Source organism: Drosophila hydei, unplaced genomic scaffold (assembly GCF_003285905.1).
Source record: "Drosophila hydei strain 15085-1641.00,03,60 unplaced genomic scaffold, DhydRS2 tig00000211-arrow-pilon, whole genome shotgun sequence".
Taxonomy (NCBI): domain Eukaryota; kingdom Metazoa; phylum Arthropoda; class Insecta; order Diptera; family Drosophilidae; genus Drosophila; species Drosophila hydei.
In genome coordinates, this window is record NW_022045685.1 from 2,002,870 (window position 1) to 2,017,637 (window position 14,768).

The 14,768-nt window shown below is 44.0% G+C and overlaps 3 protein-coding genes across 3 annotated transcripts; 2 read left to right on the plus strand and 1 right to left on the minus strand.

Moving 5' to 3' along the window:
* Positions 1-1,501: 1,501 nt before the first annotated feature.
* On the minus strand, positions 1,502-4,498 carry LOC111601903 (transferrin). The gene is made up of 5 exons (XM_023318749.2): positions 4,385-4,498; positions 4,083-4,325; positions 2,212-3,304; positions 1,753-2,137; positions 1,502-1,692 (listed from the first exon to the last, which is right to left on the minus strand). Exons 1-5 carry the CDS (start codon positions 4,476-4,478, stop codon positions 1,591-1,593), a joined length of 1,917 nt encoding a protein of 638 aa, XP_023174517.2. The 5' UTR covers positions 4,479-4,498; the 3' UTR covers positions 1,502-1,590.
* A 2,183-nt stretch (positions 4,499-6,681) lies between these two features.
* Positions 6,682-10,424, plus strand: LOC111601901 (coatomer subunit beta). Its single transcript, XM_023318743.2, has 7 exons — positions 6,682-7,343; positions 7,410-8,713; positions 8,780-9,435; positions 9,501-9,662; positions 9,725-9,998; positions 10,056-10,161; positions 10,224-10,424. The coding sequence occupies exons 1-7, from the start codon at positions 7,032-7,034 to the stop codon at positions 10,287-10,289; spliced, it is 2,880 nt and encodes a 959-aa protein (XP_023174511.1). The 5' UTR covers positions 6,682-7,031; the 3' UTR covers positions 10,290-10,424.
* A 550-nt stretch (positions 10,425-10,974) lies between these two features.
* On the plus strand, positions 10,975-13,105 carry LOC111601904 (vesicle-trafficking protein SEC22b-B). The gene is made up of 5 exons (XM_023318750.2): positions 10,975-11,140; positions 11,221-11,514; positions 11,602-11,711; positions 11,789-12,090; positions 12,172-13,105. Exons 2-5 carry the CDS (start codon positions 11,440-11,442, stop codon positions 12,318-12,320), a joined length of 636 nt encoding a protein of 211 aa, XP_023174518.1. The 5' UTR covers positions 10,975-11,140; positions 11,221-11,439; the 3' UTR covers positions 12,321-13,105.
* Positions 13,106-14,768: the final 1,663 nt, after the last annotated feature.

Sequence of the window (14,768 nt, forward strand, 5' to 3'; positions counted from 1 at the left end):
TGGGATGACGTCGTATTGGCTGCCGTTTGAGCTTTCTTGTAAATTTCCATAATTGAAACTCTGCGTCAGTGGGCGATTCAGCTCGTACCAGCGCATCGCTGATACACCTCTTTTGAAGCAGGGCGAGAGCAGCTTTAAGATGCCTCGTGGCTTCGTTGTACATGGATTTGGCATCAGGCGTGCGTAATCTTAACCAGCGTCTCCTGGCCCATCTTTTGTGTATTAGTAGGTGTTGGGCCTCCAAGGTGAGGGGGATGTTGTACGGAGACTGTTGTCTTGTTTGGCAAGATGGTGGGGCGGCTTGGTGCGCAGCTTTGACTATTTCTTCCTGCAGTTTGTTTGCTGCGTAGTCCACGTCTTCAGGAGTGTTAAGTTCCATTTCTATGTGCAAAGAGTAATGGAGCTCGCGCCTAAAGACTCCTAAATCTGATCCTGCTGGCAGTAGTTGTTTCCTAATGGGCAAGGGCTGTGGCTGCGCGTGGATTGTGACTATTAGTGGCAGGTGGTCAGAGGATAGGTCCAAGGATTCTTCAATGGTCAATTGCCGGTCACAGATGCCTTTGTAGACAGCGAAGTCGATTGCCGAGGGCCTGTGTCCATTAATTGGGTAACGGGTGGGGGCTCCAGTCGCCAATATGCTGAATTGTAAGTTTTGAATCGCCTCAAATATGACTTCTCCGCGACGATTCGCACTATTGCTTCCCCAAAATGGGTGCCATCCATTCCAGTCGCCGCCGATGAGGGTCTTATTCAACCTTTGGCCTAGAACCTGTTCCATGTGATGATCACACAGACCAGTGTTTGGCGGATTTTACATATACAATTATAAAGTCTATATAATATATAATATATATACACTAGCTGGTTGGTTCCATTTGCCCAAAATATGTAGAAAATGTATTTTATAAAATGAAAAAGAAAAAGACAAGGATTCAGCATATTTCTTATTCAAGCTGATCGATCGACGAAGATTGATCTGTCTGCATGTACCACACATGTATAGCAATCGTGGCAGGCTCTTCTTCTTCTTCAGCAGCACTCATAGTCAGACTATATAAAGCGTTTTCAAGCTGAATCCCTTTGAAAAAATCTGTTCTTCCAACTCTGCAGGCCTTGAAGTTGGAACTTTTTTCAACTTGTCAACAGAGTGATGTTACCAGAAGACTATCTTCATTGTAAAGAACTGGGAATTGTCTATGATTAACTTATTCAGCAAAAGCTCTTCAAATAACAGCAAACATGGTGTGACTATTTAAAGAGTTTCCAAGCTGGATCCATCGGAAAAAATCGGCTCTTCCAACTCTGCATTCCTTCAGAGCATCTCAAATGACACAAAACAAGGAGTAGATTGAACTACCTTAAATTCCCTCATATACAAGACCTTCAAACTGCAATCTTCATGCGACTATTCGAAGAGTTCTCAAGCTCAAGCAGAGGAATCACCTCTTCCCAGTCTGCTCTGGAGCCACAAGCCAAAGACCTTTTATGTTATCTTCATAATCGTATATATATTTAGGAAAAAAAAAACACTATAGTATGCATGGCTATAGTTAATAATGGGCTGTGTTCGCGTGTGCCACGCCCCTTTTATTACTGCTTGGCAATCTTGTTGGCATCGCAGCGAATGTCATTGTAGATGGCCTCGTTCTGGTAGTCGCTCTCCAGCTTCGTGACCAGCTCCCCAGCATTGTCCTGTAAGAAAGAGCGCTAGATTGAATGAACTGCTCGGATGGCTGGGCAGGGCACACTTACGTCGAAGAGGACATTCTGCTCGCCCTTCTGGTACTCGCCAAAGAGAGCGAAGACATCGACGAACTTGCCGTGGGCGCCAAAGCGGTCCGAGATGAGCGAGAACAGGTGCTTGATGGTCTCCTGCTCGACGGGCGTGGTGTCGGCACGGGCGAAGACCGCACGCGGCAGCTGCACCTCCACGTTGCAGCTGGTAAAGTCGGTGACGGGACGACGCTCCAGGGTGGGGCAGACAAGCTGCCAGTCCTTGTGCTGCTCCAGCTGCTTGGCGGGCACAATCAGCAGCTGCTGCTCAGTGCTGGGCTCGATTTTGCACCAATCCAAGCTGCGACGCTTGTTCAACAAGGCGGCGCTCAAGCGAGCGCGTTCGCTGGTGGCATCGAAGTGACTGGGGAAAGAACCAAAGAAGAGAACTTATGAGCTCCACTCAAGAATCTCAATCGAGCTGTATGTCTTTCTTACATGGGCGCCTTTTGCAGTTCGTCGCGATTGAGGCTGGGCGGGGCAACGGCCACGAGCAGCTCATCGGGCTTCAGCTTCTCGAAGACCAACGGCAGCAGCTTCTGCTCCCGTGCCTCGGCATAGCTGGCAGCGGTAGCCACCATCATGTCGGCCTTGTTGTTGGCCAGTGCCTCAATGCAGTCCGCGAGCTGGACGCACTCCAGCTCTGGACGAGCATCGCGTGCGTAGGCAGCGCGATGCAACGCCTGGCACTTGGAAAATTCGGCGTCGCGCTGGGCGCAGAGGCGCAGCTTGCGAATAGCACTGCCATCGCGCTCGATCACATCCTTGTAGCCGGCACGCTCCAGATAGACCTTGGGATCGATGGCCTCCTGCTTGCTGTGGTAGACAGCATTCGGCTGGATGAGCAGATGCGCGGCTGCCGCCTGATTGTCGGCGTGCAGGCCGTTGGTGAAGAAGCGCTCCAGACGCGACTGCAGCTGATGGAGCTTCTCTGTGCCGTGCACGGCCTGCTCGTTGGATATGTAGCCGCTCCAGGGGCGCTGGGCCCAGGAGCACGCCGGTCCGGTGACGGGACGACGTGTACCATCCTCGCACAGATACTCAAAGTCCTCGGGCTTGCCTTCGGCGGGCGGCGCTGTCGGGCTGCCGGTCAGGCCGAAATATTTCTTGATGTACTGCACCTTGCTAAAGGCCACCTCGCCCTGGCCCTTGTCCAGGCAGCGAATGGCGCCATCGTAGCCGCTGTACTTATCCGGATAGTTGCACTGAGCTGGCTTTTCGCACAGGGCGCACAAGTTGGCGTACTTCTTCTTGAGCAGGCGATCCGTGTCCGGATGCGCCGAGTAGTTGCCCACCAGGCACGACTGCACAAAGAACTCCGACAGCGACTTGAGTTCGCGCTCTGTGGCCGAGATTTGCGGATCGGCCGACACCTTGAGCACATTCGTGTTCTTCAGTTTGGTAATGGGAATCCTGTAGCCCACGTTGCGGCCAAAGCCGGTGTGGCACGACTTGGCGCCGCGCAGCTCCTTCAGCGAATGAATCGCAGACGATTTCTTTACCAGAATAATGCCCTCATAGCGGAAGTCAGCTGAAAGCAAGAACTACAGTTAAGCTCGGCAGAACTGGGCTTGTTGATAGGCAGCAACTCCGATATAGGAGGCTTAATCGGAGCTTGAGGGAGAGTTTGTTTGAGAGTTTGTCTCTTAATTCAGTTAGTGGATCTGCCTACGAATCTATCAAATCTATTTTGAGTATTCAATATTTTATTTAAATTCAATTTAATACTATGAATTTTGAATTAAATTGAATTTAAATAAAAAATTTAATGCTTGCACAAATAATTTTGTAAGAAAGAAAAAAATTCAGAAACCAGCAAAATTGATGCCGTAGCTCATAGCTTTCAGATATATTCTATGCAGAAAAACAATTACTTCGAATGTAATTTTTAAATTTCTTAAATATGAATAATTTAGACCTCGAGCTGTGGTATTTTTGAGATATTTCCATTTTCTTTCAGAATCATTTTGTGCAGCTTGAAAATCAAAAGTTTCACAAACTCAAGAGCAAAACTAGTAAAAGGATTCTTCTATATGCATTTTCCCTTTTATAATTTTCCTTTTTTCATGATCTTCCAAATATAATCAGCTTAAAATTCACTTTCATTTTAGCATCACTTTTTTGAAACTTCAAAATCAAAATCAAAAAAAAAATGGATTCTTTTTTGCGCAAGTTTCAAGAAGAACTCAAGCTTAAGCAGAATTTTGTATGATTTTTGTTAAATCTTTTGCTGCAATTTTTATGTTGGCCGACTTAGCAGGCTCTTCCGAATAGAGACTGACAATATACGCTTTCAATAGAATACTCACCGTCCTTGTCGTCCTGGGTGCGTATCTCGGAAATGACGCGATAGTCCTCGTTTTTGCGGTGGTACGCCATGTACATGTCCTCTGGCTCGCTGGCCAGCACGTCGGCCTTGCGCTGCTCGATGAGCTCGAGGCACTCGACACGATCCCGCCCAGCTACGCACTCCATGCGAATGCCCGCCTCCGAGGGATCGGCGAGCAGCTTCTGGCAATCACTGAAATAGATTTGGGGCACGCACAAGCGATCTGCCCGAGGACGATTAGTCACGATCACGACACTCTCTATGGCTTGCTAGTTGGCTTACAGATTGGCTCCTCGGCGGCAGCATAGCTGCCGTGGAGCAGCAGCAACAGCAGCGTCACTGCTGGCAGAACCCGTGTGCTTGTCGCTGATGCCATCGTCGCCTTGGATCAACTGTGGAGCTCGGCTTGCCGGCCGGTGCTTTTTATAGGCTAGCAGCTGACAATGGGGCGCCGTAGCTGTTGCGATGAGCTCGTCTTGCTTTTTGCTCTATTTGCTATTATTTTCGCGTTTGTTTGCACTGTTTTGTTGTGTTTTATTTGGTTTTGTTTTGCTTTGTTTTGTGTGGTTGCTTTTTTTGCCTGCGCTGCAACGCCCGCCAATGTTTTGATTGCCGGTGATCTTTCCATTAAGCGACAACTGCAAAAAAAAAAAAAACAAAAAAAAGCAAAAAGAAAAAACATTAAACGATACGTATATAGCAACGTCTCGGGCGCTCGTTGCCCGATCGCGGGTTCTTCCCGGGTAAACTCTGATCTGCGCTACAAAATAGCGACGGGGCGTGTCGATGGGCCCACGCATAAGTCTGGCAGTCGAGTTAATTTATAGATCAATTGACACTGATCGTGCTAGCTAGCTCTATGATAAGTACCTCTTCACGCCTAATCCCAATTGGCGAGAGTTAGAGAACCGATCACAGCCGAATTACGATATTCGTCTCTAGCTCCGAGTTATCAAAAACTGGAAAGTTGACTAGCAAGTTAGCCGACTTTAGAAGCCTGTTTTATGCTACAAATACTAATAAATAAATACGAAATCAAATTAATAATTCACTTCCAACAAGCAGATCGAGTATTGTGCATTCAATTGCTCAACTATTCAAGTAGTTCAATTTAGATTCTATTTGGCATAATGTAAATCGGTTGAGTTGCTGTTGTTGTTCGCTGGCTCTACCGAGTGGCTGAATCAGCCAGCTGCTTAAGGCTAAGCACGTTCATATCTTTCCGTACACTCTGTGTGTGCCCAGCTGCACTGAGAGAAATCCTAGTGCAGCCAAGTGAAAGCAAACTCAAGTAACTACAAAATATTTCCTTGCCAACTTTACAAGCTTTAAATATTCTATTAAACTGCTGAAAATATATATCTTTATCTTTGCATGTATCTCTAATCAGAAATAGTTCTTCAGCTGACAGTTTCTATCTCAGTGCGATTGCGACTTGGTTTCTCCAAGTGCATCTGCACACATACATAGATAGACTATTCTTTATATATTATGTATATTTTTAAACAGGTTATCGCTGAGCAGCATCGGCATAGACCACAAGGCACTTACAGTGTAATCATTTCTGAGTATTTATTGGATTAATGCAACGATGTCACTTAAGGTCCCACTCAGCGAGAGGGCCCGCCGTGACCCACCCCCTCTACGTAGCGCCCACCACCTACTAGTTGAGTACTAATTGACGAACCGACCTACAGTCAAGCCAGGCACATAGCCGGCCGGCGACTATGCCGACTGTCAGTTCATACGAGCTTTTTTTTTGATTTATTTTTTTTTTTGTGATTTTCTTAGGCAAACAATTGATTTATTTGCATGTCAGCTGAACCTGTTCTGTAGTGCTCACAGCCGACGATCCCATCGAAGCCCCTTTCCGAATATAAATTTGTGCGATTTATTTAGAATGCAGGGGCGTGGGCGTGGGCGGCCAGCGAGGCCAGGGAGGTATAGCAGAACAAATTGTCTGTGTGCTGTGGTGGGCGGTAGACTTATAAATGAAGCTTGATGAAATTCGCTGGAAAATTCTGGTAAACAAGATCACAAAAGTAATTCTTAAACGTATCGCAGCGGGAGAATTTAATTATGTATTTCATTTATTTTTATTACCGCTTGCTAATGGTGCACTTGCTGGACGGGGCACCGAGTTGAATCAATTAAATGTTGACGCTATATATATAGTTAAGTCCGCTTGCCTTCAATTATCCATAATAGTCCTCCTCCTCTAGCTTTGCATATACATATGTACCTAGGCGCATGCAGATTAGATAACTAATGCCATATATTGACATATGTTGATTTGTATATCGTCGGGGACATACACTTTGTGCTTGTCTTGGAAGGTCAATTGAAAAACTCGACGCATCGCAGCAGCACAACGGGACTTTCCAATTGACGTACGGGGAATTTTAAATTCAAATTTAATCTGAGCTCAGCATTTGGGGGCAGGTGAGCAGCGCAGCCAATTATTGCCCTTTATTACTGTTGTTATGTATAATAAAACGAAATGGAAAGCTTACACTGGCAACTTGCTAATCAGCCATAAATTTGTTCCAGAAATTTCATTCTATTTAGAGCTGAGCGACAAAAAAAATCATTGAAAATTTGAAAATTTGAATTGCCCGCCAAATGGCAGTACTGATTGTAACTACCGCAAGCTGGCAACGCCAAATGTGATAGCGCCACCTGTCGGAGTTTCTGTGCGACTAGATTGGCAGATGCTATCGATTGTTTAACTGCAATGTGGTCACACATGTCTAGTGTCAAAACCTAAAGAGCGGGTCACACTGAATTTTTGCCTCGAAACAAATGACACGTCAAGTGAATTGGATATTGGGAGGCAAACAGTGAAATAAATCGACAATAAATTATACAATTAAATATCAAAATCAATATATAAATCGTGGACAGCGTTGCTGCTTAGTTTGGTGCAAAGATGACCCAAGTACCGTGTTACACGATCATCAACTCGCCGGACCTCGAGGTGCCGAACGAGATGCAGCTGAAGCAAGAGCTCGAAAAAGGCGACACGAATGTAAAAATTGAGACGCTGAAGAAGGTGATCAAGCTGATGCTAAATGGCGAACGCTATCCAGGCCTCATCATGACAATTATACGTTTCGTGCTGCCCGTGCAGAATCATATGATTAAGAAGCTGTTGCTCATTTTCTGGGAGATCGTGCCCAAGACCTCCGCCGATGGCAAGTTGCTGCAGGAGATGATTCTCGTTTGCGATGCCTATCGCAAGGTAAGTTCAACACTGCCCTAGCCTTTACTTTCAACTGACCGTTGCGGCTTTCATCCTCCCCTTTAGGACTTGCAACATCCAAATGAGTTTTTACGTGGCTCCACGTTGCGTTTTTTGTGCAAGCTGAAGGAGCCGGAGCTGCTAGAGCCTTTAATGCCGGCCATACGCGCCTGTCTGGATCATCGCCACTCGTATGTGCGCCGCAACGCAGTACTGGCTATTTTCACCATATACAAAAACTTTGACTGGCTGGTGCCAGACGGTCCGGAGCTGATTGCCAGCTTCCTAGATACACAGCAAGACATGTCTTGCAAGCGCAACGCCTTCCTTATGCTGCTGCATGCCGATCAGGAGCGCGCCCTCAACTTCTTGGCCTCCTGCATTGATCAGGTGCAGAGCTTTGGTGACATTCTACAGCTGGTCATTGTGGAGCTCATTTACAAAGTGTGCCACGCTAATCCCGCAGAGCGATCACGCTTCATACGCTGTATCTACAATCTGCTTAACTCATCATCGAATGCGGTGCGCTACGAATCAGCTGGCACACTGATCACACTCTCGCTAGCACCCACTGCCATTAAGGCTGCCGCCGGCTGCTACATCGAATTGATCGTCAAGGAGAGCGATAATAATGTGAAGCTCATTGTGCTGGACCGTCTGATTGCCATGAAGGAGAACGAGAACATGGAGAAGGTCATGCAGGATTTGGTCATGGACGTACTGCGCGTGCTCGCCGCCCCGGATATTGAGGTGCGCCGCAAGACTCTGGCCCTAGCCATGGACTTGGTCTATTCGCGTAATATCAACGAAATGATTCAAGTGCTGCAAAAGGAGGTGGCCAAGACGCACAACGTTGAGCACGAGGATACGGGCAAGTATCGCCAGCTGCTGGTTCGCACCTTGCACACTTGCTCCATCAAGTTCCCGGACGTAGCCAGCAGTGTGATACCGGTTCTGGTGGAGTTCCTCTCCGACACGAACGAGCTGGCCGCTGTAGATGTGCTGATCTTTATACGCGAAGCAATACAGAAGTTCCCGGCGTTGCGCGGACTTATTATCAAGCATCTGATTGAAGCTTTCCCACAAATCAAATCATCAAAAATCCACCGTGCCGCCGTCTGGATTTTGGGAGAGTATGTGGAGGGTGAACAAATTCCCGAGGTTATTGCCGCCATACAGCAGACTCTCGGCGAAATACCCATGGTCGATGCCGAGCAACGTCGTCTCACCGGCGATCAGACCGAGGAGCAGCTACAGCAACAGCAACAACAACAGGGCACATCCGGTGGTCACGAACCCACAACGAATAGCAGCAACAAGGTCACATCCGACGGCACCTATGCCACACAGAGCGCCTACAGCCTGGCCCCGTAAGTAACCAAACGAAGGCATTATTAAATATCCAACAGCTCTATTACCGTTCCATTTGTCTTCAGCGTAACCAAGAAGGAGAAGCGACCACCGCTACGCCAATATTTAATGGATGGCGATTTCTTCTTTGGTGCCGCCCTCTCTGCCACGTTGACCAAGTTGGCGTTGCGTTATGTGGAGCTGGTGACGGATGCCCGCATGGTGAACCGTCTCACCACGCAGGTTATGCTCATTATGAGCTCCATATTGCATTTGGGCAAGTCTGGTTTTCCCACCAAGCCGATTACTTATGATGATTCGGATCGCATCATGATCTGTCTGCGCACGCTGAGCGAGCGTACACCGGAAGCTGTGGGCGTCTTTATGCACGATTGCCGCGACGCACTCAGCAAGATGCTGGATGCCCAATCGGAGGAGGATCAGCGCATGCTGAAGGAGAAACAGCGTGCCACGGCCAAAGTTCAGCCGGATTCGCCGGTGCTGTTTGCCCAGCTTTCAAACGGACGCGACAATCAGCTGGGTGAGAACGTATTTGAGTCCAGCTTGAATCAGGCATTGGCTGGCACTAAGACAGCCCAGGTCAACGACATGTCCTCGCCCAACAACAAGCTTAACAAGGTCACCCAGCTAACAGGCTTCTCCGATCCGGTCTATGCCGAGGCCTACGTCAATGTCAACCAATACGACATTGTCTTGGACGTCTTGATTGTGAACCAGACAAGTGAGTAGATGGAGATCAGTTGCAATCTTTATAAATCGTGGTTCTATAATCTGCCAATCCTTTAGATGATACACTGCAAAATTGCACATTGGAGCTGGCTACATTGGGCGATCTTAAGCTAGTGGAACGTCCGCATCCGGTGGTGCTGGCGCCGCACGATTTCTGCAACATCAAGGCCAACGTGAAGGTCTCCTCCACAGAGAACGGCATCATCTTTGGCAACATAGGTAAGTGATGCGATGATTCATTGATTATCTTGATTGCTGATTACTGGTTCCACAATGCGCAGTATACGACACGGCGCTGAACACAAACGTCGTGGTACTCAATACCATACACATTGATATCATGGATTACATCATACCGGCCAGCTGCACGGATACCGAGTTCCGTCAGATGTGGCAGGACTTTGAGTGGGAGAACAAGGTAACCGTCAACACCAGCTTCACTGATCTGCACGAGTACCTCAAGCACCTGTTGAAGAGCACCAACATGAAGTGCCTCACGCCCGAGAAGGCACTCTCCGGCCAATGCGGTTTCATGGCCGCCAACATGTATGCCAAGTACGAACGCAATGTCTTTTACTCGTTTGCCTTTGGCTTAACGACTTCTGTTTGCAGGTCTATCTTTGGAGAGAATGCCCTTGCCAATCTGAGCATTGAGAAGCCTGTCGATGATCCCGACTCGAAAGTAACTGGTCATATACGTATTCGCGCCAAGAGCCAGGTGGGTGTAGCTTCCTTAGCATCTTCTGCGCTACTTACTTATTTATTGATCATTTTCCACAGGGCATGGCACTTAGCCTGGGCGATAAGATTAGCTCCTCACAGAAGCAATCCGTGCAGGCCGCCTAGTTAATCAGCAGTAAAAGCAACAGGAGCCAGCACAAGAAATTAAAGCTTATTTAAGAGGTGGCCGAGCCACGGCCTGCATTCCGCCTGATTTTAAATAAAAGCAGACCACAACAGCCTATTACATACATATTATAATTATGCATGAAAATATATACTTATTTAATAAAGTTAACCGCCCCAAATTCAAGTTATACAATTTATTCGCAACAGTTTATTCTCATTGTGCGACAGAGACAGGCTATACATGGAATCGCGGTGCGCTGTACGCTAGAGCGAGAGGGAACATCATGTGATGCCTTCAAAAGTTGGTCGTTTATGTATAGTTAAACATACACCTATCATTATCATAAATTATTATCAGTTTTAAACATTGAAATGCTTTTCGTTTATTGTTTGACGAACAAATTTTATCTGAAATTATATTTCACAATTTTCCATTTTTATGAGTCATATCTACTATTCAAAAACAGAGCCTGGCTTAATAAGATAATTTTGAAGCTATAAAGGTCTTTGTGCTAATGATTTTTCCAAGTAATTGAACTTACCTTTAACATGTGTTATTAATTTACGAAAATAGCAGTAGGTCGTATTTTATTGAGATTTAAAATAAACAATTGCCACAGCTATATTGCGCGAGTCCAACTATCGATGTTATCGCACACATCGATATATAGATTTAACGATTACTGTTGATACATCGCTGTTTGACAGGTCCAGCGCTAGCCGCTGACGTGTTTCAAGCAATACAAAAACACGAACCCATTTACCCTCACACAACATAGTTCCATAAATTTATCAGGCAATGTGCGAAATCGTGATTTCGCCAACAAAATAGCATTACAATCATTTGGGTAAATATTCAAAATTGGTGTACGGTCTTCTGGTCTTCATATTTCAATAATCACACAATTGTTACTATTTTATATTTCAGACTCCGAATGAAAGTTGGCAACTACAAAATAACAACTATACCAACGGACACAGCCGCCAATAGTGGGGAGTAGCGGCCACGGCAACAATAAACGAAGTGGAAAGCCAGCCGCATTAAACTGTAGCCGTGGCCACATTCGACTGCAAACACGCATTAAACACACACACATTAAAATTTCCAATTCATATTGCCTAAGCCAGGGAGGACACAGGCAAAAAGATGGCGCTACTGACGATGATTGCCCGGGTCATAGATGGTCTGCCACTGGTTGGCACCATGCAGGACGATGAGCAGGTGCGTCACAGACACGCGCACATACACACAATACCGATGTGTGCGTACAGCTATGTAAAACTAACACTTTCACTTTTTGTGCAATAGAGCGGTCGCAGCATCTTGGATTATCAAAATCAAGCCAAAATGTTATTTCGCAAGCTGGGAACACACTCGCCAGCGCGGAGCAGCATCGAAACAGGACCATATTTATTTCAGTGAGTAGAGAATGTTAAAATATTTGCCAATATTGAATCATCGTTTAATCGCCTTGACTTGACTTGACTTCGTTTAGCTATCTTATCGAGAACGATGTTTGCTACTTGGTGATGGTTGATAAAATGTATTCGAAACGCTTGGCATTCAACTATCTGGAGGATCTGGCGCAGGAGTTTCACACCAACTATGGCCGGCGTGTCAATTCGGTGACACGCCCATACGCCTTCATCGAGTTCGATGTGTACATACAAAAGGCGAAAAAGCAATTGACAGACCGAAGACGAAACATAAGCAACATTAACACACAGCTACAGGACGTACAGCGCATCATGGTCCAAAACATTGATGATGTACTGCAACGTGGCACAGTTTTGGCGGGTACGTGACTACAAACACGTTTAACAGAAAGGGCGGCATCAACTGTAAATGAATGATATGTCTATCGCTTATTCCTTGCAGAGCTGGACACTAAAACGCAAAACCTGTCAATGATGTCGCAAAAGTATAAGAAGGATGCCAAATTATTAAATCGCAAATCGATGTACGTGCAGGCGGCCGCCGTGGGCACCTTATTTCTAGTGTTTATACTATATTTTTGGGTTTTGTAATATATGTACGTACGGTAGTTGCACTAGTTGTTAGTTGTCAATATGTAATTGGCTCGAAAGCGGCACGCTTTATCTTTCTCGTGTGACGTTGTATTCGTTGCTTTCAACACGTCATAGACATTGTGAGCAGCGGAGCAACTGCGGCACCAACTGTGCTGCTCATTTCAAAGGCCAAAAGACATTTCAATATTTAATATAGTAATTGTATAACAGCAGCAGCAGCAACAACAGCCTAGATAATAATAACCACTAAATTGGGGGCAGATTATTTTGACATGCTGCCCCGCTGCCCCGCTGCTTGCTTGAATTTACCTTGCGTTGTGGGTTTAAATTACATTTTATTTCCAAACATACACATGCGAACACGTTAAGCACACACACTCCCAAAGAGAGGCGAGAAGCAACTCCATAAAACGGCGATAAAACACGCAGTCCCCACTGACTACTGTTTATGACATTTGTTCATATCACATCTAATTGGCTTGCTTAACATCATGAATGGAATTATCTTGCAGTTATGGCAAAATTAGTCTTATTTGCTGTATTTATCTGTTTATGGAGCCGGCCACAGGCAAAGCTAAGTTTTGTAAATTATCGTAAGCCCAAGCAAATATGTGTATAAATAGTTTGTATATGATGCTAATCATCACTATGACTAATGATGGATATCAATAAAATACTATATTAGGCAATTTAAAACTAATTAATGAGCAATTAACTCAATCGAAATGAGTTTACAAACCAAGAGTGGAGCCTTTATAACTATTATTCCCCACTTCCATTCCCATTCCCGAGAGTAAAAGTCCAAGATTGCTTTTAATGAATAATTTTTCCTTTATATATATATATATTTCCTTTCATTTTGAGTGTTGATATATTCGCCTATTTCTTGCCATATCTGCGCTGACAAATGTTTATGCATGTATATTTATATATACTAGTTGAATGTCGCCCTTTTTGCGATTTTGCATATAAATTTTTAATATCAAATTTTTACAATTAGGAAAAAATGCGCTGTTGCCATTTACACAGTTATATAATGCTTGTATAATTTTCATTCGTTAAATATATATATATATATATATATATATATATATATATATATATATATATATATATATGTATATATATATATATATATATATGTGAGTGTGTGTGTGTATGTCGTATATATGTATGTGTATATACTATATATGATATTATAAGTTCTTTCGAACAGAACAAAAAACTGGAAACGATATTCGAAAGTGCTTTGACAAATACTTAGTAAAAATGGCCAATCGACAGGGAGCAGCTGGATTCGATTCGATGCTAATCCCGGGTGTATTGGGTGAATGCAGCTCTGAGTGCTATTTGGTGTTAACTTATTGTTTTACAGCTTTTACTTTGTTGCTTTACGTGTATAACTTACTAGGAAAAATTGGTTTTGCTATATAAATCTCAATATTTGTATACAATAAATGTTTGCTTTCATTTTCATCGAATTTTGTATCTCGTTTCTTTGGATGTTTCCTCTGTATAAATTACGAAAGAAACTTTCTATGTTGTATATCAATTGCAATTTCTATGTTCGCTTACATTTGTTAAATTTGTTGTTTTTTTTTTTTTTTGTTTTGTCACTAGAAGCTCTGGCTGTGTTCGGTTGGCTATTTTTTACCTTTACTTATATAATTATTTGTAGTTAATTTGATTTTTGTTTTGTTAACATTTGAATATAAAACCTACTTTGCTGTGAAATGAGCTGATTTTGTGGGGGGAACCACCCAAAAACACAATTTGCAACTTAGGAATTGTAAAATGATATTTAAAAAAAAAAAAAACAAAAAAACATGGATATGATATATAAATATTTAATACAAACACATCCCCTCGCGTCGTAACTAGACAACATTTATGTCTCAAGGGCTCTCTAGCAGCAATATTGATAATGTTTAGTCTCTATGCCATTGCAGGCAATCTATTTCTACGTTATCTAATTCCTCAATTACCTTTCGTTTATGTTAAAAAAAAAGTGTGAAAAAAACATGTTAATAAAAAAATTGTATCCTATGTCTGGACATGAAAAGCACTATACAAAATATGGTTATACAATTGTTAATTCTTCCACCCTATTGCTCTAGGGTAAACCCTAATGCTTATTGAAATTTCAGCTTTATTTTTGTTGTTCTTGTTGTTGTTGTTTTTGGCTTGTTTCAGTATCTTGGTTTTGTTCTCATCTTCTTCTTCATCTACATTCAAAAGGCAGTTTTTGAGCATGGAGGGACAAAGTGAGATTCATGACGAAGCATTAATTAGCAAGAATATCGGATACATATATATATATATATGTATATATAATACAAGACGAGTATACATAGGTGAGAGAGTAAAAGATTGAAAACGAATAGAACAAGAAGAAGGTGCTTGAAACGCGATTTGCACAAATTGCTGTACAAAAGAAAATCACAA

Excerpts from the sequence above, each read along its gene's own strand:
- LOC111601904 (XM_023318750.2), top strand. The coding sequence starts at position 11,440 with ATGGCGCTACTGACGATGATTGCCCGGGTCATAGATGGTCTGCCACTG. Across the intron at positions 11,515-11,601 it reads CCATGCAGGACGATGAGCAG|AGCGGTCGCAGCATCTTGGA; the intron begins GTGCGTCACAGA and ends TTTGTGCAATAG. Across the intron at positions 12,091-12,171 it reads ACGTGGCACAGTTTTGGCGG|AGCTGGACACTAAAACGCAA; the intron begins GTACGTGACTAC and ends TATTCCTTGCAG.
- LOC111601901 (XM_023318743.2), top strand. The coding sequence starts at position 7,032 with ATGACCCAAGTACCGTGTTACACGATCATCAACTCGCCGGACCTCGAG. Across the intron at positions 8,714-8,779 it reads AGCGCCTACAGCCTGGCCCC|CGTAACCAAGAAGGAGAAGC; the intron begins GTAAGTAACCAA and ends ATTTGTCTTCAG. Across the intron at positions 9,663-9,724 it reads CATCATCTTTGGCAACATAG|TATACGACACGGCGCTGAAC; the intron begins GTAAGTGATGCG and ends CACAATGCGCAG.
- LOC111601903 (XM_023318749.2), bottom strand. The coding sequence starts at position 4,478 with ATGGCATCAGCGACAAGCACACGGGTTCTGCCAGCAGTGACGCTGCTG. Across the intron at positions 3,305-4,082 it reads CACCCAGGACGACAAGGACG|CTGACTTCCGCTATGAGGGC; the intron begins GTGAGTATTCTA and ends TCTTGCTTTCAG. Across the intron at positions 2,138-2,211 it reads GAACTGCAAAAGGCGCCCAT|TCACTTCGATGCCACCAGCG; the intron begins GTAAGAAAGACA and ends TTCTTTCCCCAG.